This window comes from Saimiri boliviensis, chromosome 3 (assembly GCF_048565385.1).
Source record: "Saimiri boliviensis isolate mSaiBol1 chromosome 3, mSaiBol1.pri, whole genome shotgun sequence".
Lineage (NCBI taxonomy): Eukaryota > Metazoa > Chordata > Mammalia > Primates > Cebidae > Saimiri > Saimiri boliviensis.
In genome coordinates, this window is record NC_133451.1 from 39,558,671 (window position 1) to 39,583,518 (window position 24,848).

General features: G+C 46.8%; 1 protein-coding gene across 13 annotated transcripts in view; it reads right to left on the reverse strand.

Moving 5' to 3' along the window:
• Positions 1–24,848, reverse strand: part of APBB2 (amyloid beta precursor protein binding family B member 2) — a 410,561-nt gene that overhangs the window by 87,278 nt on the left and 298,435 nt on the right. For all 13 annotated transcript variants that reach the window (XM_074396049.1, XM_074396050.1, XM_074396052.1 and 10 more), the window contains 2 exons: positions 6,999–7,145; positions 3,884–4,011 (listed from right to left, as the gene is read on the reverse strand). In XM_074396049.1, coding sequence (XP_074252150.1) covers positions 3,884–4,011; positions 6,999–7,145 — 275 coding nt within the window. The remainder of the gene's footprint in view (positions 1–3,883; positions 4,012–6,998; positions 7,146–24,848) is intronic.

A 24,848-nucleotide genomic window follows, 5' to 3' on the forward strand; every position in this document is an offset into this window, starting at 1 on the left:
CCCATTTATGGGGTCTGAAGCCCTCTGTCAATATCCATTTTCCTTTCTTGTGGGAAATGGATGAAATTGGCAGACTCTAGGGCTTATTGGCAAGTACACAGGATCTCCGTGCCCCTACCCAGAAGATGAGCCTGGATCAACCACAAGGCAAAAGGGGATTCCCTGTTCCAAGTTCCCTGTGTTCAGAAATTATGTCTGGGCTGGGTGCGGTGGCTCACACCTGTAATCCCAGCACTTTGGGAGGCTGAAGCACGTAGATCACCTGAGGTCATGAGTTCGAGACCAGCCTGGCCAACACGGTGAAACCCTGCCTCTACTAAAAATACAAAAAATTAGCCAGTGTGGTGGCAGGTGCCTATAGTCTCAGCTATTCAGGAGGCTGAGGCAGGAGAATCACTTGAAGCTGGGAGGCAGAGTTGCAGTGAACTGAGATTGCACTACTGCACTCCAGCCTGGGCAACAAGAGCAAAACTCCATCTCGAAAAATAAAAAAGAACTGATGTTTGCTTGCTTTTGGTACTTCCTCAAAAGAATAAGGAGGAAGGCACTTGCCGGGGTCTGAGTGAATGAGAGGAACACTGAGGCCAGAAGTTAGCACAGGTCCCTGAAAATGGGTAGGGAAATCCCTCCCAACACACCCTTGGGACAGTAGCCTGGCAGACCCACAGAGACAAGACAAGAGGGGGCATTCCGATCATTGGCCTCAGTCGCCAAGGGCAGAAACGCCAGCTCTAAGGCCCAGAGCACACACACCTGCATACGCCCTCCTTTGCACCTCACCTGCATAGCAAAGCAGGCCAACCTGGTGCTCCTGGGACTGCACTGGATTAGAAAGACAAAGCTCACAAAACCCCTTGCTCCAGCCTCCATCTCTAGGGGCCGTGACATTTATCTCACTGATCAAAAGGAATACAAGTCTGCTGTGGCCAAGAAAAAGGAAGCAGCCCCCACTTTGCCAGGCAGTAAAGCAAATGGGCCCCAAGAAACACCGTAATAAAGACAGACATGGCTCTCAAGAAGACAAGCAACAACCAAAACCCCACAGAAGACCAGTGTCTGATGTGACTCAACTCCTCGTGCTATTCATAAGAGATCTCTCCAACTCAACCCTGGGGCTCAGCGGGGGTGCCATAGCCCATCACCTCCTCATGCAAAGTAAACCCATTCCCTATGGAATTTCTGCAAAGCAAATCAAAACTACTTGAAAGCCTTAAGAAAATGCGACATCCAAAATACTTTGATAATTTCTGAAATGACGTGGCTCAAGGAAGCATTCTGGGTTTGCAGCAAGATTTTGCGCCCTTCATGTCTGGTATAATACATACTTCTCTTATTCATTTTAACCACATCAAGAAATCCCCTAAGAGATTCCACTTTCTCAGCAAGGAAAGTTAAAAAAGAGAATGTGAAATGGGCTCATTTTTCGCAAGCAAAATGAAACACTTTTATGTTTTATTCATGCAAAGTGAAAACCCCTTTCCTTTGCAGCATTACAAATTGAATTTGCTCTTGTAAATTGCTGTTAAGGAAAAAAAAAAAAAAAGAATCAAAAGCAAAGGAAAGTGAAAAAAGCAGTACAAAGGCCCCTTCTTCCAGGGGATGGAAACTCAGGGGACCAATGGGGAGAAATAGAGCCTTTCACTGGCAAACACACTTTTAAAATTTACCGTTTCCATGCCGATCCAGCTGAAGGCACCCACGACCCCATGATCTTGCTGAGGTCCTGCTGGCCTATGTGGAACCCTGAGCGTATTTCTAAATTACATTCACCTGCTAACACTGGGTGAGAATAAGAAGTGATCTAAAAACCTGAGTAATACAGCCCATGTTTCAAAAACATAACCAAGGCAATGTAACCTAATTCACACTGATTTCATCAGGGTGTGGGAGCGGGAAGCTCTTGCTTTGTAGAACAACTGAACTCATCAGGGTCTGGAACAGCCTCTCATTCTCTAGATCCACATGATCAAACGTACTTCACGTCTTCCTGAGGTCTGACTCCTCTCCGACCCCCACTGTCTTTAAAAGGAAGCCATGTCATTAGCTGTGTCTGCTAGCGAATGTTTAAAAATCAAGGGCTAACATTCACGAAGCATCTGCCACATCCCCATCACTGAACCGATTACAGTAGACACACACGTGCACATATACATACGTGTTGTGGTCCTTACTATGATCCTCACTTCACAGATGAGAGAACTGAGGCTTAGAGAACTTGAATAATTTTGTCAACTGGAGTTTGAATCATTTGTTTCCTTCTAGACAGGTAGCATTTGGCCTCATTTAAAAAGAGTTAGCATGACCTGAAAACCTTATCAATACAATCCACTGACAATCTGACCTTAAGAAAAAGCTCATTTACTTGTACACATGTGTAATGAGCTCCAAGCCCTAGTTCCTGCCTTAAAAACAAACTTGGAGGAAAGGAACCAGGAAAAGCTCAAGCATCTTACACCACAGCCTTCCACCAAAGCGAAATGTTTTTAACAATGACCAAATATTACCAGAGAGCTTCCCTGTAAAATTAACCAGTTCATGTCAATGCATCTCTCCAGTGCTCTGGCAAGCGAGTGAGTGACAGGTGTGCGCACATAATCCATCCACCCATTCTCCCAAAGCACCTGGCCCAGTTGTCATCATTTATCACTCCATCACAAAAGCTCAACGATGCGACTGTGCTCCCAGAAAGGTTTATCCAATCGGCAGTGAGAAGATGTTTCAGCTCTCTCTTTCGCAGACCATTTCTCACGTCTGGTTCCAGCACACATGCTTATTCTTACTGAGGAATACTTGCCATAATCCTTCCATTCTGATTTAGGACTTGGAACTGAATCAAATGCACTAATGCCCAGCGTTGGTTGACAATGGCTATGATAAGCCAAGGTAGACTGCAACCCCATTAGAGAGGATCACATCATGTAATAAAAAAGTAGAATGTTCAGAAGTGGAACCATTAAGCTCAGGAAAGCCACCTCTAGGTTGTCTGGGATTTTTATTCTCTTTTACAATGCTCTTGTCTATTTTCAACAAAACAATAATGAGCTATCATCCTACAGCTCATCCCTAAATGCTAGGAGATGCTCTCGTACCTTGGGAATTGCCAAAGATTGACTATAATTTAAGAATTAACTGCATTTAAGTGACCAATCACTTAACAATGGTCTCAGAGCATAAAGCCTGTGATAACTGCTTCTTTATTAGTTAAAATACACACTTGAAAATCACAACTCCTTGTTTCCAATCATCCTGAAGGACAGAAAATTCGTTTAATACATCAAAGATGCGTTTCTTACAAATAACACGTTTTCAGTAGCATTTCAGAAAAATACACATCAAATGGAATTTTGATATGACCAGACGTTACAAGTGTTAAAAAAATTTAGCCAATCCCAAACCCCGGAAATTCCTGATAATCATGATTTAATGACCTGAGGCTCATGATGAAAGGCTGTACCACATCCCCCTTCAAGTAAGCCCCTGATGAAGAAAACAGCAGTGGGAGGGCTTCCGAAATGGCCAAGACTCAATGGAATGAAATAGAATTAATTTTAAAAAGACTGCAGAGAGGAGGGGGAAAGGGCTTCAGATGGACTGGGTTGGAAACCTGGTTGAATGAGGAGGGTCAGGAGGAGGCACGTGCAGAACTAGAAAGCAGGATCAGGATCAGAGTTGACAAGAGATTTGAGATACAGAAACCAAGAAGGGAAGCAGCTTGAAGGCTTTAAAAGGCAGGGAAGTAGAGACACGCTTTCATTTTTTACATTTCTATACAGAGGCTACATTAGTTTCGTATTCGGTGACATGCCGCGAGACCATGCTTTGGTGTTCAGCTAGAAAAGGGCAACAGGTGAGGTGACCCGGACTGCCCCACCCAGGCACTCACCGGCCGTTGTCGCGGCCCACGCCCCACACGCGGATGCTGACGATGGGCTGCGAGTGCAGCACGCTGCGGTCCATGGGGTCCACCAGGCTGAGCGTGTCGTTCTCCAGGATCAGGTACATGTCCTTCCCCTGGGACACAATGAGAACACGTGCTGTTTTCCTCGTGCAGGCTCAAAAGCCGAATCCTGTGTACGTGGCCATCTAGGAACGTCACGTCAACCATCAAAGGAAGCCACGATCGGGTCTGTAATTCGTCTGCCTAAGAAACTTCCCTTCTGGACAAGGATATTGGTATCTTTCACATTCCCCTCACATACCCAATTTCTCTCTCCCTCTCCGAGTCCTCCGAAATGTGTCCTCTGGGCTGCTCTTAAATCTAATTATTCACACTTCCGAATTTTTTTAACAAAAGGCTAATGGTGGGTTCCCTGGAGAATTTAGTCTATTACTAATTCCATGCCCATCAAACTCTTAGAACCTCTCTCTTCCCATTCTTCTGGCCAGGTCCTAACAAACATCCCCTCGACGGCCTTCCCAGACCTACAACATATCTGCTTCCTCTTGGTTTAGACACCATTTCCTAGCTGTGTGATCTGCCCAGCAGACAGCAGGCACAGCTTTGTGACATTTCTCAGCACTAACAATAGCTAATGTTTAAACGACGACGTTAGGCTACGTGCTTAAGGTGCACTGGCTCATGAACTCTCAAAATTGCCCTCTGAGGGCTTGGATTGTTACTATCGCCAATTGGCAGTTGGGGAAACTGAGGCTGAAAGTTAAGTCATTTGCTCAAGGTCTGACACAGGACCCGTAGGTGCTGCTATGATACCAGCACAGGGGAACACCAGGTTTCTCCACTCCTGGACTGCTCTTCGGGGTCTTAGACTCTGCTGTCTCATCTCCCCGCCTGTGTTGGCTTCTTTGCAGGCAGAAGCACTACACTATTCAACTGGATTCCCCCTGTAATCTCCCAGGCATAATTTTTTTGTTTGTTTTAGATGGAGTCTCGCTCTGTCACCCAGGCTGGAATGCAGTGGCATGATCTTGGCTCACTGCAACCTCTGCCTTCTGGGTTCAAGCAATTCTCCTGCCTTAGCCTTCCGAGTAGCTGGGATTACAGGTACATGCCACCACATCTGGCTAATTTTTTGTATTCTTAGTAGAGACAGGGTTTCACTGTGTTAGACAGGACGGTTGCGATCTTTAGCCCCCTGATCCGCCTGCCTTGGCCTCCCAAAGTGCTGGGATTACAGGCATGAGCCACCACGCCTAGCCATCCCAGGCATAATTTTAAGACATCATTAAACATCTGTTGCAAGCTGAAAGACTCTCTCTCCTAAAGGTCGTCTAGATGATATGGCATTGACATTGGAAGACCTGGCTCGGTAGAACAGTGAGGCTTCTTGGTAGGTCTTCAAATCTCAAAGTGAAACAGATAAATTGCTTTGTGGCATAGATTTTGGGAATGATGTTTTAGTTTCCCACCAAACATTCTCAGAATGAAATACAGTTCTGATGCTCAGGGTAGCAGAGACAGGTATCCCAGTGCCTCTGTCAGCCTATGTTTAAGCTGTGGCCTGTGTCTACAGCTGAGATCCAGCTTGGTCTCAAATCTGCCCCAAAGAGCAGCTATGCCATTTACAGATGAAAGCACTGGCAGAAAGCACAACTTGTACAGACTGTTGTGGTAAAACAGATTCACAAAGCCTAGCGCGTGCTGCCTTAGACCTATGGCTCCTCCAAATGTCAGTCATTCACATGTTAGTATAAATAACAACCACCTTCCTTCTATATCCTAGCCAAGAAGGAACAGTATTTTTGACTGAAGGAGAGAGGGAAGACAGGTGGAAAATTTGGTGGGAACATAGGCCTGGATTTTTTGTTGTTGTTGGTTTTTGAGATGGAGTCTTGCTCTTGTTGCCCAGGCTGGAGTGCAGTGGCAGGATCGCAGCTCACTGCAACCTCTGCCGATTTTCCTGCCTCAGCCTCCGCAGTAGCTGGGACTACAGGTGCGTACCACCATACCTGGCTAATTTTTGTATTTTTAGTAGAGATGGGGTTTCACCATGTTGGCCAGGCTGGTCTCAAACTCCTGACCTCAGGTGATCCACCTGCCTTGGCCTCCCAAAGTGCTGGAATTATAAGGGTGAGCCACTGCACTCGGCTAGGCCTGGGTATTTGGATGGGAGATAATGCAGTGAGAGAGGACAGTAAAGTCAAACGAAAGAGGAGGGTAAATGGCTTTTCTTGGATGGAAGAAAATTTTTCCAGCTCTCCCTTATGCCTGGAATCTAAAGTCAGCTTGGGTGTGCAGTGACTCAGCTCCACTTCAAAGCAGACAAACTCCACCACGGAAAGGCTTGGAAACCTACCTCCCATAGGGACATGCTGCTGGGAGAAAATGTGAGTGGAGTTCCAATCAGCTCAACCAAGACGCAAACTTTTCTACCACGCTCTGTTCACTAGAAGCAGAGAGCATCTACTCATGTAGCAAGCACTATTCCAAGACGTTCCAAATGTGAGTTTTACACACATTTGGTATCTGTATGTATTTCTTTCCTTTCTGAAATTATCTCAACCAGCATTTCAAAATGCAATCACTTTGTTGAAAGGGAGAAATACATAAATATCAATTCCACAAGTCGTATATAGTGTCGATTCTTCAGACTGTAAGTAGAGTGTTATAAAAGGATAATTTGTCCACTTTTAGGGCAGAGGCATCAACATTTTTGTGTGTTATGTGTGGAAGTCGCCTTCCCCTTTGAGAATATGGGTCCTTCCTCTTCCAGTCTGTAAACCTGCTCTTATAGACTGGCACATCCCATTTTGCAGGCATGTGCAGGAGAGTTCTGAGCCCCTAAAGCTCACCCGTGGATCTGTGTCATGTAGCTGCTAAGTAACACTCTTGCCCCGGGCCCCAGTCCTCACTGGGATCTGGCAGTGCTAAGGGATTAGTCACACGGGGGCACCATGCCTACACTTCCTGCCTTCATGGGAAAAGGCACCTGATGAACACCTTGGAGCCCCTCAGTGCCGTGTGTCACTGAGCTGTAGGGCTTCCTGAAACACAGGAGAATGTAAACAGCCTGCCACACACCGTCCTACATGCCACTTACCTCTCCCCAAATCCCAACCGTGTCTCGGATGTCATTTTTACAGTAGGAAAGCTGTCGGATGCAGTTGTTGACCGCAACACTACTTTTACCGGGGGCAAGGTCGTCTTCTGCCATCTCTACCCATCCCAGAGAACGCACAGCAAAACACTGGAAGACAGATGGAGAGGACAGGAAGTCACTCCGTGGCTTGGTCAATCATGTCGGTTTACACTACTCTCCTCCCACAACTACAAGGTGCTACACGTATGCACCCGTATTTCCTTCATTATCTTCAGTCATCTGATTGCATTAACAAATCCTCTACCGCTAGAAATTAAGTCATAATTATTTTTTGCTATTTAAAAAATGTTGTGATGAGTATCATTTTGCCGGATGTGTGTGTATGTTTGGATTTCTTCCTTACAATAGGTTACCAGAAGTAGGCTGGGTGCGGTGGCTCACGCCTATAATCCCAGCACTTTGGGAGGCTCACGTAGGTGGATCACCTGAGGTCAGGGGTTCGAAATCAGCCTAGCCAACATGGCAAAACCCCATCTCTACTAAAAATACAAAAATTAGCCAGGCATGGTGGTGCGTGCCTGTAATTCCAGCTACTCAGGAGGCTGAGGCAGGAGAATCACTTGAACCCTGAAGGCAGAGGTTGCAGTGAGCCAAGATCATGCTATTGTACTCCAGCTTGGGTGACAGGGTGAGACTCCATCTCAAAAAATAAAAAATAAAAAAAAAAGAGTAGATTACCAGAAGTATAAGCATAGAGTTAACAGGTACAAACATTTCTAAGCTCCTGATACCTCTTACAAGGCAGTTTTTTAAATAGTGAGAAATGCAACCCTGTGAAAACTGTTCTTTGGTAAGCAACTAGAAATGGTGGAGAGAGAATGAATTAAACACATGTTAGGTGCTTGTTTCTAATAACAGAGAAGCAAGATGTTTTCTCTAATACCCAGAAAGGCAGCAAAACAAGGAAAAAAATGTGCACTCATGATAACAAGTAAGTGTGTCATGTCCTATTGCGTCTGTGATGAGGGAATCTGGAAATGATGAAGTACTTGCAGAATTGACAGATTTGTACTTTAAAAACTATTTATTCTTGTATCGTTTAGAGATATTCTATCTGAGATCATACTTCTTCTATTTTAAAGTTCTGTAATTCCATTTTTCCCTTTAATTAAAAAAATACTATACGATGCTTATTATAACCAGTAAAAAATCCAAAGACACATGAAGGAAAAACTTTCCAGTGCACGTGAGGGTGACCTGGCTATAGCATCTGCCTTTCTGGTGATCACCAGGGCTGCCACATGCCTGAGCAGGGTCCCTGATCCTCTCTGCATCCCTGGTCCCAGCAAGCTGTGCGTCACGGCCCAGAGGCCACTTTCCTGGGATAGGAAAGGCAGACACGAAGCCACCCTTCCTTGGGAGCCAACAGACTGGCTCTTGAAGAACGGCTTATAAAGTCTCCAAATGTGAGCTTCATAACCACATGAAGAAATGCAGCAAAGCGTCCTAAAGTGACCACATTCAGCCTAGTGCCACCGTCCCCTTTCAGTCACCATACACAAACTGGGCACTTCCTTCCTGAGTGGCTGATCACACTGTGTCAGGAAAAAAAAAACTCACCAAAATATCAAAGACTAACCAGCCCATCGAAGCAAACAGCGCGCTGATCCTCATGTCCCAGAAGAGAGGGCTGTGTAACCACTTCGCTGCCACTGCGCTGACCGTGCACAACGTGCCTTTTACAAAGAAACCAAAAAGAGAAGGCAGTTCCTGTGACGACCACAGAAGCTACTCAGGAGTTCGAGTCTTGAGGAAAGGTTCTGCACATGTGTACACACTGCAGGGAACCAGCTCGATGCTGAAGAGGTCTTGGGTGCCAGAGCTGGCTGTGGCCAGTTCAGGGCTGGTCAGGTCTTGGCTGGCCTGCCTGCCCGCTCCGCAGCTCTGCTCCCTCAGTCTCAAAGTTCCTCTAGGTGGATGCACTGGATATTCCACAGAAGCACCCCACCAAATGTGCTGCTTTATGAGATGCACAATTTTGCCAGTCTGAGCCCCTAAGTGCCCACGCCCTGCTATTGCTCTGGAAAGTACTGTGCAGCCTCTAACCTCTCTTCCACGTCGGTTACCAACCCAGGCCCTAGTCAGTAAAATCACAGTGTCCCAGCTGACTCCTCTGGCCTGCCATTCCAACCTTGTTCCCTACCACCTCTATTCACATGTCAGAAGTATTAACTCAGTCAGTCCTCACCCCCACCCTTTGAGGTCGATACTAAGTTACTGTACCCACTTCATACATGAAGAAACTGAGAGAAGCACAAAGGTGGTAAGTGGTAGATCTAGGATTCAAACCTGGGCAGTTTGGCTTCTGGGCTCCACTTTGCTCTGTGCCTCCGAGATTTTTGTGGAAGGACAATGTCAGATGGGGTTAGGATGATAAAGAAGGCTGGATAAACAGCCAGTGACCTCAATACAGTTTCTTTTTCTTTTTCTTTTTTGAGACAGAGTCTTGCTCTGTCACCCAGGCTGCAGTGCAGTGGCATGATCTCGGCTCACTGCAATCTCTGTCTTCTAGGTTCAAGTGATCCTTCTGCCTCAGCCTCATGAGTAGCTGGGATTACAGGTGTGCCACCACGGCCAGCTAATTTTTGTATTTTTAGTAGAGACGGGGTTTCACCATGTTGGCCAGGCTGGCCTCAAACTCCTGACTTCAAGTGATTGGCCTGCCTTGGTCTACAAAGTGCTAGGGTTACAGGGGTGAGCAACCATGCTTGGCCCTCAATGAGGTTCTGAGTGTATATGGATCAAGATAGAAACAGCCTGCATTCCAGTCTCAGCTCTCTGAGGGACTGGTACTGGGAACTTGGACAAGCCATTTACTAAGTCCCAATTTTGTTCATTTGTAAAAATGGGAGTAACAGTAATAGTTACTTCCGAGGGTTTTTGTGAGGATAAAATAATATAGGCAGTGAACTTAGCATATAAAAAATACTCGAACATTTGTTCAATGAGAAAATAAATACAGTCACTCAATTTGTCACATAACACTTAACTGGAATAAACAAGAAGGAACAATGAAAGAAGATTAGGGTGACCACATGTCTGAATTTTCCCCTCAATAGTCTGGGGTATCCCTGTCATTCTGGCAAAATTATTCGGAGCAGCCCCTTGTACTCTCAAAAAGTGTCCTGGGTTAGACAACAAATTATATAATCATGTCAGTCAAAATTCTAGTGAATTTGGCCTCTGGCATAGAAACTGGGGCTTGAGTGGGATATTGTGGCACGCCCATTCGGAAATGGAGTTTGGGATCCACAGAAGCTGCCATCAGGAGAGCATCTCAGTGATCTCTAAGACAGTGATCTCTAAGCAGGGGTGAACCCTAAGACAGCAGTGTTACTGTGAGATAATATTCTTTTTTTTTTTTTTTTTTTCTTTTTTTTTTTTTTGAGATGGAGTTTCGCTCTTGTTACCCAGGCTGGAGTGCAATGGCGCGATCTCGGCTCACCGCAACCTCCGCCTCCTGGGTTCAGGCAATTCTCCTGCCTCAGCCTCCTGAGTAGCTGGGATTATAGGCACGCGCCACCATGCCCAGCTAATTTTTTGTATTTTTAGTAGAGACGGGGTTTCACCATGTTGACCAGGTTGGTCTCGATCTCTCGACCTCGTGATCCACCCGCCTCGGCCTCCCAAAGTGCTGGGATTACAGGCTTGAGCCATCGCGCCCGGCCGAGATAATATTCTTAAAACCAGAAGTCAGAAATCAATTTCCCACTGTTTCCAGCTGTCTACTACAAACCCTCCAACCTGGGACTGCTCAAAAGAATTCAGTAACAACAAAGATGGTAAAAAAGAATACTAGCTATTTTCTCTCCTTTGAGTCCAAAATGACAAAAATTTTGATAAAAAATTCTGAACATCAAGAGTATCATTCTTGGCTAAAAAATGCAAATCAGCTGACCTCACCCCAGCACATTAAGAATATTGTTTTTGCCAGGCGTGGTGGCTCACACCTGTAATCCCAGCATTTTGAAAGGAGTTCGAGACCAGCCTGGTCAACATGGTGAAACCCTGTTTCTACTAAAAATACAAAAATTAGTCAGGAGTAGTGGCGGGCACCTGTAGTCCCAGCTACTCAGGAGGCTGAGACAAGAGAATTGCTTGAACCTGGGAGGTGGAGGCTGCAGTGAGCTGAGATTGCGCCACTGCACTCTAGCCTGGGTGACAAGAGCAAAACTCCGTCTGAAAAAAGAAAAAAGAATGCTGTTTTGTCACGCTGATGAATAGAAGCCCAACTTATATTACTATAGTGAATTTATTTAAAATCATTTTTCTTGTGCAAACTTGCTGTTAATTTAGTTTCTGTCTGAAGAGTTTCACCCCATTCTGTGTGGCCACAGAATGGGAAGCAGGTGTATGGAGAATACAGAGCTCTGCCAGGTGCCAGCGTGGCTTCGTCCCAAAGAACGGAGCAGCAACGAGCAACCTGCACTGTTTAGTGCTGCCCCCGTGTGGCCAGAAAGGTTCATAACCACTACCACCATTTTCCCTTAAACTCACGGATGCTGGGCATAATCAGTTTTGGGAATAAATCCTCGTCTTGGAGCATGGGAAGAGCTCAAAATATTTTATCAAGTCATCTGCCCCTTAAAATATGTATAACAAAAAACACAACATATACACTTTGACTGATGCCTGTTCTTCAATAGTTCTTAATCAAAAGGGCTAAAGAGTAATGGTTCAGGTTAGAATTGTGTCATCAGAGGGGTCTGGATTCAAGTCATGATTTTGGTACTTTCTGGCTGGTGACTTTGAGTAAGTCACCTAAGGTCTCTGGGTCTCAGTCTCTTCATCTGTAAAATAATAACGCCACCTATACTCACAACATGTGTAAGGCCTAAAGAAGATAATGCTGGTAAAATGCTTAGCATCATGCCTGGCAGATAGTAAAAACTGAGCAAATGTTTATTATTATTTTTTGTTTGTTTTTGAGATGGAGTCTCACTCTGTTGCCCAGGGGCTGGAGTGCAGTGGCGTGGTCTTGGCTCACTGCAACCTCCATCTCCCAGGTTTAAGTGACTCTCCTGCCTCAGCCTCCTGAGTAGCTGGGATTACAGGCATGCGCCACCATGCCTAGCTAAATTTTTTGTCTTTTTAGTAGAGTCAGGGTTTCATCATGTTGGCCACAATGGTCTCGAAGTCCTGACTTCAGGTGATCCACCCACCCTGGCCTCCCAAAGTGCTGGGATTACAGGCATTTGCCACAGCATCCGGCCTTTATTATTATTAATGATAAACTTTTACTATTTTCTATCAGTGGATTTTAAGGATTTCTCTAGTTTAACAGATTTCAGACAAAGCCAGCATATGGAGATGTACTGTAGCGCACAATACATTTGAATAAATGATCTGGAAGGTTTTCTTAAAACACAGAACATGCCAGGTGTGGTGGCTCACGCCTGTAATCCCCACTTTGGGAGGCCAAGGTGGGCAGACCACTTGAGGTTAGGAGTTCGAGACCAGCCTGGCCAACATGGTGAATGAAACCCCATCTCTACTAAAAATACAAAAATCAGCCAGGCGTGGTGGTGAGTGCCTGTAATCCAGCTGCTCCGGAGGCTGAGGCAGCAGAATCACTTGAACCTGGGAGACGGAGGTTGCAGTGAGCTGAGTTTGTGCCACTGCACTCCAGCCTGGGTGACAGAGCAAGACTATATATCAAAATGAAACAAAATAAAACCCCAAGAAAACACACACAGAACACTGAGTCCCTCCCCAGGGTTTCTGACTCAGTTGGTCTGGGTAGGGCCCAAGAATCTGTATTTCTCTATTTTTTTTTTTTTCAGCCTTTCAGTCCTAAGAATCTATATTTCTAAGAAGTTCTCAGATGATGCTGAAGTTGCTGATCTGGGAGCCACACCTAAGAACCACTGCCATAGACAGATGGCTCCTTTCTTTATCCAAAGTTATGTGGTTCCTAAGACCGAAAGTAAAATCTAGGTTCAAATCCCACCGGCTGCCTCTTATCATTTTTGACCTTGGGTGAGTTAGTTAATCCATCTGTGTCTCAATGTCCTCATTATAAAATGTGGGTACTAAAAATAACCTGTCTCACAACCACCTATCAAATGTTGTGAGGATTAACTGGGCTACATTAGCGTTTGCTGCTGCTTCTGTTAAGGTTGTTAGTTACTATGGGCATTTAAGGGACCTGGCTGAATGAGAGGGGACACAGCTTTTGGCCTGGGCCTCTTTCTCGCCCGTTTGTTCTCTCTCCTTCCACAGTGGAATGAAGTCATCCCGTCTCAGCTGGAACACTCATCTTGTTTGCAGCTTGTGTCTCTGGGTTTTCTAAGCCATCTTCCTACAGAGGATCTCTTCCTAAAACATGTGTTGTGGGGCAGAACACGGAGCAAAGCCGTAGTTTTTACGACCAGAGGGTCCCAGGTTCGCACTGTATTCCAATCAGTGGATGCTCAGCCTCCGAAAAATCGAAGGTTACTCAGTTGAACAGTGAAAGGAAAATGACAAAGGGCAAGTGGGTGGGCCATTGCAGGCCCTCAGCAAACACTTCGTTCTCTCTGGTTCCAGAAAACACTATGAATTCATTTTTTGCTTTCCCCGACCTTCCGTTTCTCTTTCCTGCTGAATTTCTAGGTTTCTGTCCTTTTCCTTCCCCTAGGCCCTCACGCAGGCAGCAGAACGAGAGCATGCTGTCAGAAAGCTCGGGGGCCTCCTCCAGGGGATGCAGTGAGGGGCGGGACCGGGGCCAGAGCCAGGGAGCCGTGGGATACGGGCCTTGCCCCTAGCCAGGCGGGTCGGCCTCGGGGAACAGGACCGAAGAAGACAGTGGTAAAATGAACTCATGTCCACGAAGGAGCATATCCGACACCCAGGGCACAGCCGCTGCTCTGTGACTGCGGTGGGATAGTGACCAAAAGGTAAACGGTACCAGAACCAATAAAAGTAGCAGATATTAAAAAAATTAAAAGGTTCACATCAAAAAGCTAAAATGTGACCCAACACGACAAATGTAATCCTAATTAGCACTCATCTATAGGAATTACTTACCATTCAAGCCTAATCATCCTGTAGCACAGTAACAACTGTGCATTCGAGCTGATTGTCTATTAGTTCACTGAGTGCCTATTAGTTCCTGGGGGACCTACAGAGATGAGTGCCTATTTTTCCCTGTAGATTCATCTAGGAGTAGATAAGTTCCTACTTTTGAGAAGCTTGTGACAGAGCAGACACATAGCAGCAATCTATAGCATAGGCTGTGAATGAGGGTATACTGAGGCACAAGCATGAGTTGGGAGCTTAGATTAAGAATCTTGCAAAGGGGCTGGCCCAAAGGAAATAGGTGAGAAAAAGTGGCCACTATTTTCTCCAGGTCTCTGGTCCCCCAATCCTGACACGTCATAGCCAGCTATACCAATCCAGTTTTATTCTTACAATTAATGACAGTATCACTAAGGATACTCCCAGGTGGTAGGGGCAGGGAGAGATACGGAGCCTTTTCAGCAGGGCAGACTCCAGTTCATCAGCTGACTTCAGGGTTTGGTGGGGTTTTTTTGTTTGTTTGTTTGTTTTTGTTTGTTTGTTTGTTTTTGAGACTGAGTCTTGCTGTGTCTCCCGAGCTGGAGCAGAGTGGCACGATCTCCACTTACTGCAACCTCTGCCTCCCAAGTTCAAGCGATTCTCCTGCCTCAGCCTCTTAAGCAGCTGAGATTACAGGGATGCGCCACGACACCTGGCTAATTTTTGTATTTTTAGTAGAGATGGAGTTTCACCATGTTGGCCAGGCTGGTCTCGAACTCTTGTCCTCAGGTGTTCCATCCACCTCGGCCCCCCAAAGTACTGGGATTACAGGTATAAACCAACACAGCTGGCCACACTTCAGGGATTTTATTAGAGGTCCACAGACCTGGGAGATCCACGGATGGATCTTGAGGAAGTTCTAAACCCCCTGAAAATATATCCAAAATTGTGTATGTATGTGTGTGTGTGTGCGTGTGTTCGTGCACGCACACATGTGCAGATTATGGAAAGATGGTCCAAGGCTCTCAATCGTTTTCCAAAAGCTATAAGAATACAAAGTACAGTAAATCTTCACTTAATGCCATTGATAGGTTCTTGGAAACTGTAACTTTAAGGAAAATGACCCATCTTGAAGAAGGTTGTTTTGTTCAACTTCTTTCAATGTTGCTTTGCTATAACATGGATGAGAAAAAAAAAAAAAACTGGTTTCCTTATACATTGTTTCTCTTGACGCTGCAGTTTCTATGAACTCACTAACGATGTTAAGTAAAGATTTACTGTACTTTAAAAGAATTCCAAGGAGGTTAATAGCATTGTATGTGTGTGTGTGCATGGGGCTAGCAGAAGCTTTCTAGTTAGCATCACAGTCCTTTTTTGGTTAGTGGATAAGGAAAATGGTTAAATGGCTCTATATAGGAAATGATCGGGAATTTAAGGGTGAACAGAAGAAATGAGTATAGGCAAACGAAGGGGGCGGGAAAGGACTGTACAACTTCTGAGTGGCTGGAGCTGGAGCCAACGGGCAGGACGGAATGACTTGTCAAGGTGAGATGACACCCAGGTTTTTGGTTGTTTTTTTTTTTTTTTTTTTTTTTTGAGATGGGGTCTCTGTCACCCAGGTTGGAGTACAGTGGTACAATCATGGCTCACTGTAGCCTTGACCTCTCAGGCTCAGGCAATCCCTCCACCTCAGCCTCCCAAGTGGCTGGGACTACAGGCGCCCAACACCATACTCTGCTAATTTTTGACTTTTTGTAGAGTCAGGATCTCGCCATGTTGTCCAGGCTGGTCTCAAGCTCCTGGGCTCAAGTGATCCTCCCACCTTGGCCTCCCAAACTGCTGGAATTATAGGCATGAGCCACCCCACCCAGCCCCAACACCTAGCTTTTAATACAAGAAACTAGCCAGGCATAGTGACTCACTCCTGTAATCCCGACTACTTGGGAGGCTGACACAGGAGGATCACTTGAGGCCGGGAGTTCAAGACAAGCCTGGGTGACAAAGCGAAACATGGTCTGTAAAAATTTTTTTTTAAAATTAGCCAAGCACAGTGGTACACACCTGTAGTCCCAGCTACTAGAGAGGCTGAAGTGGGAGGATCACTTGAGCTCAGAAGTTCAAGGCTACCGTGAGCTAGGATCAAGCCACTGCACTCCAGCTTAGGTGACAGAGCGATACACCATCTCTTAAAAAAAGTAGTAATAAAATTTAAAAATGGGTTGGGTGTGGTGGCTCATGCCTGTAATCCCAGCACTTTGGGAAGCCAAGGAAGGCAGATCACCTGAGGTCAGGAGTTCGAGACCAGCCTGGCCAACATGGTGAAACCCCATCTATACTAAAAAAGTACAAAAATTAGCCAGGCATGGTGGCAGGTGCCTATAATCCGAGCTACTCGGAAGTCTGAGGCAGGAGAACCACTTAATCCCAGGAGGTGAAAGTTGCAGTGAGCCGAGATTGTGCTACTGGGCAACAGAGTGAGACTCCATCTCAAAAATAAATAAATAAATAAATAAATAAATAAATAAATAAATAAAACAGCCAGTGAGCAAAGGGCTGTGATCTAAAACAGCGTTCACAGAGTCCATTCAAAAAACACACAGGCTTTTCAAGATTCCAAATTACCTCTTGGATGTTGCCTCCATAATAGAGAAGTCTTTAGTAAACTGGCATTTGCAGTCATTACAGGCAGACACGGAGATCACAGTCATGATGTATACAGTTTTAAATATAATTAGGCTTTGTTATCGCTTTTTTGGGAAATACTGAAATGCTTTTCCGATCTAGGATGTCAGTGGGTTCCGCCAGAGAGGTGCCTGGGGATTCTCTGGAGTGAAGCTTGACCCAGTTCTCCAGCTGGCTGAAGCAAGCAATCAGCCTGATTCATTATTCAGTATGGCACAGACCTCGGTGGCCAGGGAGGGCCCAGAGAGCATTTCTTTGCTGGCCCCGGTGAGTGCTTCAGCTGTCCTGCCATTTCCCCATACTGTCTACCACACCGTAAGCATTCAGGCAGAAATCATCATGCATGGCCCTTGGAGGCCCTGGGCCCGCTACAGCCATTTACGTAATGTTCCCCCTTCCTATTTTTCAGAGCAAGACAATGTAACTGGAAAAGCTCCCCTGATGTTAACATCTGACAGGCCCTTCTACAAAGAGGATGGTCATGATCATAGTTAACCCCCATGTAGCGCTTAGCATGTGCCAGGCACTAAGGGTCAATCCACGATTGAAATATCACCCACGATATTCATCTCCTTGCCTGCCACCCACTACTGGCTGGTCCCTTCGTGGAGGGCAGTTCCCACTCTGGGTCACCTCTGTCTCTGCTCACAGGGCCAGGAATACTAACCCCATCCCTGCAGTTGGGAAACACCCAGTGCACACGCGGTCATACCAAATGAAAGCTAAGGAAGGGGAACGCGGCAACGCGGCTGAGCGGTGGCTTGCAATCCTTCTTCACACACAACAGGGAGCCGCCCAAGTTCCCAGGATGTAAAGCTTCCCTGATTTCGAGTCCTTAAATGAATATGAAAGGATTCTTTCAAAGCAGATGCGTCTTTCCTAGCTCTCCCCTGGGCCATTCCCGTCAGCTCCGTCAGCTCCCGCCTGCGACGTCTATTCCTAACTGCCTCCCTCTGTCGGAGAAAGTGCACGTGCAGACTTGCCACAAAGCAACCTTGAGAAAAGCAATCATTTTGAGATTTACAGGAACCACTGAGGTCCTGGAGAGAGTGCACGAAGGCAGTCTCACTCCAGTGGGGGCTGAGATGAGATCTGGCGTCTACTTTAACTACTATTGGGGAATCTTTGCTTCCTTCCCCAGGCTTACTCAGCGGAAGCCAAAGCTCCTCACTACTCTGCACTGAGAGATCCGCTTGGTTAGGGTACAATGGCCCAGAGCAGCAGCTTGGACTCCTTCCTGACTCCTCATGTGGCTCGAGTGGGGAAGGGGAAATGAGTTTGATGAAGGTCAGTGGTCTGAGGCCATGCTGGAGAGGGGGAGGGTGCTGCAATATTTTATTTTACTTTTAGACAGAGTCTCACTGTGTTGCCCAGGCTGGAGTGCAGGGGTGCGATCTCAGTTCACTGCAACCTCCGCCTCCTGAGTTCAAGTGATTCTCCTGTCTCAGCCTCCCTAGTAGCTGGGATCACAGGTGTGCGCCATCATCCCTGTCTAATTTTTGTATTTTTGTATTTTTTTTTTTTTGAGATGGAGTTTCGCTCGTTACCCAGGCTGGAGTGCAATGGCGTGATCTCGGCTCACCGCAACCTCCGCCTCCCGGGTTCAGGCAATTCTTCTGCCTCAGCCTCCTGAGTAGCTGGGATTACAGGCACGTGCCACCATGCCCAGCTAGTTTTTTTTTTTTTTTTTTGTATTTTTAGTAGAGACGGGGTTTCACCATGTTGACCAGGATGGTCTCGATCTCTCGACCTCATGATCCACCCACCTCGGCCTCCCAAAGTGCTGGGACTACAGGCTTGAGCCACCGCACCCGGCCAATTTTTGTATTTTTAATAGAGACGGGATTTCGCTATCTTGGTCAGGCTGGTCTTGAACTCCTGACCTCAGGTGATCCACCTGCCTCAGCCTCCCAAGGTGTTGGGATTACAGGCATGAGTCGCCACACCTGGCCTAATTTTGTTGTTGTTGTTGTCCAGACTGGAGTGCAGTGGCATGATCTTAGCTCACCGCACCTTGACCATCTAGGCTCAGCCTCCCCTGAGTATATGGGACTACAAGTGTGTGCCACCATGCCCACTAATTGTTTTTAAAAAGTGTTTTTTGTGTGTTTGTTTTTTGTAGAAATGGGGTTTCACCATGTTGCCCAGGCTGGTCTGGAACTCCTGGGCTCAAGTGATCTGCTCACCTCAGCCTCCCAAAGCACTGGGATTATAGGCGTGAGCCACTGTGCCCAGGTGTGTGTGTGTGTGTGTGTGTGTGTGTGTGTGTGTGTGTGTGGTCTCCTTAGGAAGAGGAGGCAGCAGGGAGGCGCCCACACAGAGAAGATGCCACATGAGGACAGAAGAAAAAGGCAGCCAGCACGAACCCAGGGGAGCGACCCCAGGGGAAACCAACCCTGCCATCAGTGACCTTGCGCTCCCCGGCTCCACAACTGTGAGAAAAGAAAGTGTGTGTAGTTGAAGCCACCTCGTCTGTGGTACTTTGTGATGGCAGCCCCAGCCAACACACACACAGTGGTGTACACACTTCAGGTAACTACGAGCACATGGCGGAGCTGGCAGTGAAGCCTGAGTTTGTGTACTGACAAATTCCTGTCACCAGCCGCTCTGACTCCTAGGTGCAGCGTCAGGCTTTCCTGATGGAGAGGAGGAGGCCAGCCTCCCCAGGCCACACCTCACGCCTCTCACCCTGACACACGTGTGCACAACGTGCCGCCTCCCCTCCTCACAGTCTTGGGTGCACCCAGTAGCTAGACCCGGCTAGCATCGGAGCCCAGGGAGGCCAGCCCATTCTAAAGAATTCAAGGCCAGGAGTACACTGAGGTGAAGGAAATACTCCCTCAATGGGGAATGAGTACTTCAAAGCCTACCCGCTCTAGATTTATAGCTTTGGGCTGGTTCTGAGGAGTCTCAGAAGAACCTCAGAGCCCACACTGGGGATGCCCCCACCTCAGGGACCAAAAGCCAAGATGGTGTGGGTGCCCTTGCGCAAACTGTCCACCAGGGGGCGCCATCACCCAACACCTGCTAACAGATCACTGGAGGCAAGGAGGCCCATGGAGGCAAAGGAAATGCCCAGGCAACTGACTAACTGCCTGCTAGCTGCATCCTCCTCCCTCCTGGCCACAGCACTGCTCTCCACACCGTTCTCCAGAAGCCTAGGATTGCTAGGTCTAGTGGTAACCTGCAGAGGAGCCCAATGTGGGGCTGAGGCCTCTGGGCCTCCTCTTTCACAGTGGCCCCACTCTTGCCCTTACACAGAAGGACTTCTGCTACTAAAGAAAGGCTGGTGCACCGTGCAATGGCAATTATTTGCAACGCCTGTACCACACCAACTCTCATTAACCTGCTGAGTGGGTTCAATCATCAGCATGTCATGAACAAGTCATACAAATTAAAAACTATCAACCAGAATGCCAACTTATTAATTCACAGACAGAAACGCAAGTGCCAACAGACTGCATGTTCAGGTTGTCTAATGAGAGGGTTCACTCTGCAGGAAATTCACTGTGGTTTCCAATCCCCAGGCCACTGCAGTCTGACGAACAACGATGCTAGCAGAGGAGCCTGGCAATCTGCATCGTAACGGCCAGGATCCTTGCAGATTCTTCACTCATGCCAGAGACATGCCTCCGGGTTGTGATTTAGTACAGAAATAGTTAATTGCATTAGTCATTTCCTGCCCAGGAACCAGGCTGTCATTATGAGGCCTATTTTTATCAATGGAAAATTTGAGCAGAGGTGGGTTCAACTGAGAGACGTAGCCCAGTGCTTCCAGAATGTCATGGAACAAATTATATGTATGTTTACTTAAACATGAACTTGCAGGCATATCTCATTAGACATGTAATCTGATTATCACTTACAATCATCATCATGATACTAGCAGTGATTATTTATTGAGGGCTCACTCTGTGCTGAGTATTTTTTTTTTTTTTTGAGACGGAGTTTCGCTCTTGTTACCCAGGCTGGAGTGCAATGGCGCGATCTCAGCTCACCGCAACCTCCGCCTCCTGGGTTCAGGCAATTCTCCTGCCTCAGCCTCCTGAGTAGCTGGGATTACAGGCATGCACCACCATGCCCAGCTAATTTTTTGTATTTTTAGTAGAGACGGGGTTTCACCATGTTGACCAGGATGGTCTCGATCTCTTGTCGTGATCCACCTGCGTCGGTCTCCCAAAGTGCTGGGATTACAGGCGTGAGCCACTGCGCCCGGCCTTGTGCTGAGTATTTCAAACACAAGTTAAGAGTCTGGTCTTGGCAGGGAAAGCATGAAGTGGGGGCGCTGACATTTACGGATCACAAGCTGCATGCTTTACGGCATGTAGCACAACTTGTTTTCACAACAACCCTACCAAGTAGGTGCTGTATTTATTTTCTAAACGAGAAACTGAGGTTCAGAGACCTTAGCTGAACTGCCTAATGTCACACAGTAAATAAATGGCAGAGTCAGATTTGATCTGAGGTTTAATCCTCAGGGTGGATTATTATCTTGATTTTCCAGAAGAGGTATCAGTTTGGCAAAGCGGCACAGCTGAGGAACAGAGGGATCCCAGCTCTAGTCATACTTTACCTTATTTTAATTTTATTTTATGAGATGGAGTTTTGTTCTTATCACCCAGGCTGGAGTGTAATGGCAAGAAGTCGGCTCACTGCAACCTTCGCCTTGCAGGTTCAAGCTATTCACCTGCCTCAGTCTCCCTAGCAGTTGAGATTATAGGCACTCACCATTATGTCCAGCTAATTTTCTTTTTATTTTTTGTATTTTTAGCAGAGCCAGGGTTTCACCATTTGGCCAGGCTGGTCTTGAACTCCTGACCTCAGGTGATCTGCCCACCTCAGCCTCCCAAAGTACACTAGTTATTTTTATTTATTTATTTTTTTTTTAAGAGAGGGGTCTTGCTCTGTTGCCCAGGTTGAAGTGCTGTGGTAAGATTATAGCTTATTACAGCCTCAATCTTCTGGGCTCAAGTGATCCTCCTACCTCAGCCTCCCAAGTAGCCGTAGCTGGGACTACAGGCTATGCACTACCACACCTGGCTAATCTTTTCTTTTTTGTAGAGACAGGGTCTCACTGTGCTACCCAGGCTGGTCTTTAACTCCTGGGCTCAACAGATCCACCTGCTCCAGTCTCCCAAAGTGCTCGGATTACAGGCATGAGCCACTACACCCAGCTCCCAGCCCTAGTCTTGATTTCCCATTCTCTGCTCTACATTAGCTGTTCTATTAGCAGAAATGCTCAATCTAAAGGCAGCTCCTTGAGATCAGGCTTGTTCTATAGACCTCTGTATGCCCACCACTCAAAAGTGGCCCCAGATGTGCTACATGCTCAGGAAACATTCGTCAGATGAAGACACTCGAGCCTGAGACAGATTGAAGTATCATGACGAGGCCAGACCAGACCAGGCTGGGGGTCCTGGACCACCACTCCCCAGCGGTGCCTTCAGTACATTCATCGTCCTCAGTTTCCTCCTCTCATCACTGGAGGGATAATTCTGCCTTTGCAGGTGCTGCTGAGGATTCGAGGGAATCCTGTGAACCCTGGCAGCCAGCCCAGCACAGCCCATGTGAAGCAGCTGTTTTTAGTAGAGTAACAGTAAAATTGTGTAGCCTGGACTCTGAAGCCAGAGAATGCAGGTTTGAATCTCAGCTCCCTGCTTAATTCCTGTGTAACACAGGGCACGTTGCTGACCTTCCCCTGTGTCTTGGCTTTTCTAACATGGAAACAACAGATACACAGTTGACCCTTGAACGACATGGATTATTTGGACTGTATAGGTCCACACAGGTTATTTTCAAGCAAATGAAGATTGAAAATACTGTATTCACAGGATGCAGAATTTGTGTATATAGAGGGTTAACTTTTTGAATCCACGGGCTCCTCAGGGACAACCATGTTGAGGATGTGTAGATCTAGCAGATTCGGGGGTCCCAGAATCAGTCCTCCGCATGTACTGGGGGATGACTGGACTTACTTTCTAAGAAATGTCGGGAGCACTAAGTGGCATCATGTGTATAAAATGCTCACACCTGGTAAGCATGCATTGTGTCAGCTTTTATTATGATTAGCTCTACATTATCAGCAAATCCTGATCTAAGCCATGCCTAGCGATATAAAAGTCATATAAAATATCCATTTAGCTGGGGGACCTAGGGTCATGTATCATATCCAACTCCAGGTGTCTACGATGTAGGCCACAGGGCCAGTCCTTCCTGTGAGTCCACTCTGCCCAGTTCCCAACCCAATCCATGTCTGGTTTACCAGGAGCTCCATCTTAAACTGCTGGGGCCTGGAGCCTGCAGACTGGAGCCCATATCCAAGGGTCCTGGAGCACCTTAACAGAGGTGCAATCCTGAGCTCTTACTGTGTCTGCAGTCCTCATATCTGGGCCTCCAGCTGGTTCCAGATCAACACTCTGGGCACCCAGTGGGACACGGAGTCCTGTGATGGAGCTGAGTCTCCATGCAGAGCTTTGTGCTAATTTCTTCTCTAGGTACCAGTGGGATCTAGATAACTCACTGTCATGACATAACCTCCCTCCTCACTCTGCCCCAACACAGACTTTCAGCTTCAGAGCAGAGATACTGAGGAGCCTGCTCATTAAATTGGACCCCCTAGACACTGAGCAGGCCCACAGAAGCTTTGGAGAGCGTGGTTTGGACTATTCCTGCACTCAGCAATATGGGACAAGCACAGAACTCAATAATATTTACTTTGTTCAAAAAGTCAAATGTTTCTGCAAAAACATCTATTTTCTTTCTTGTTTAACAGAAAATAGAGATTGTCTCATGAAAGAGGGGACAGGAGCCTGTGGAAGGGACTTAATTCATTGATTCATTTATTTATTTTTATTTTGTTTTTGTTTTTCTGAGGCAGAGTCTTGCTCTGCTGCCAGGCGCCAGGTTGGAGTACAGTGGCGCAAGCTCGGCTCATTGCAACCTCTGCCTCCCAGGTTCAAGCAATTCTCCTGCCTCAGTCTCCAAAGCGGCTGGGACTACAGGTGGGCGACACCACGCCCAGCTAATTTTTGTGTTTTTTAGTAGAGACGGGGTTTTACCATGTTGGATAGGATTGTCTCGATCTCTTGACCGTGTGATCCGCTCGCCTCAGCCTCCCAAAGTGTTGGGATTACAGGCGTGAACCACCAGGCCTATTTATTTATTTATTTGTGAGACAGAGTCTCACTCTGTCGCCCAGGCTGGAACACAATGGCGCAATCTCAGCTCACTGCAACCTCCGCCTCCTGGGTTCAAGCAATCCTCCTACCTCAGCCTCCCAAGTAGCTGGGATTGCAGGCACCCACCACCACCGCCAATCTAATTTTTATATTTTTAGTAGGGAGAGGGTTTCACCATTTTGATCAGGCTGATCTCGAACTCCTGACCTCAGGTGATCCACCCACCTTGGCCTCCCAAAATGCTGGGATTACAGGCATGAGCTACCACACCTGGCTGGAAGAGACTTCTTAAATCCAACCCCTGGCAGCCTGAGATAGGGCTGCTGTCAAATCCTCCTAGCCACATTCCCAATCACAGTTCCTCCTAGAAAGCCCTAACCCACCACAGCCTAGGGCCTAGAAAAACAGCTTAGCTATTACAAAGCATCTCCAAGAATCATGATCTGAGAGTGACCGTGGAAATTCCCCCAATGGAACAGTGAACACGTTACACAAAAGGGAGCTGCTGCATCAAATCTCCTGCCGGATATGCTCAAACGCCAAGCAAAGCTGAGTGTGTGCCGTAAACATGAGATTCACATCCCACTTTCTTGGAGTTTGAGTAAGAGCCCATGTAAGTCGAGGCCAAGAAGCTCAGCTGGCAGAATCCCGCTTCTATTCCTGCTGATACGCAGCAGATGTCTGTGCTACTGGGAAACCATTCTTACTCCCTGAAAGTGTGAGTGGTATTTTAGCATCCCCCTGCAGGAGTCTTGGAAAAGACTGGAAAGCAAGTCCTGAGGTCCGCATGGCTGATTTACACTACAGATTACGTTTCTGCTACTGCAAAGCTGAGAAACGTTATTTGCAGAGTAAGTGCAGAGGAAAACCAGAATGCACACTGAACTCTGCACATGAAGTGGAACATTGCATTTTGCTGGGAAATGAGCTCTAGGCCACGTGAGCTCTAGGG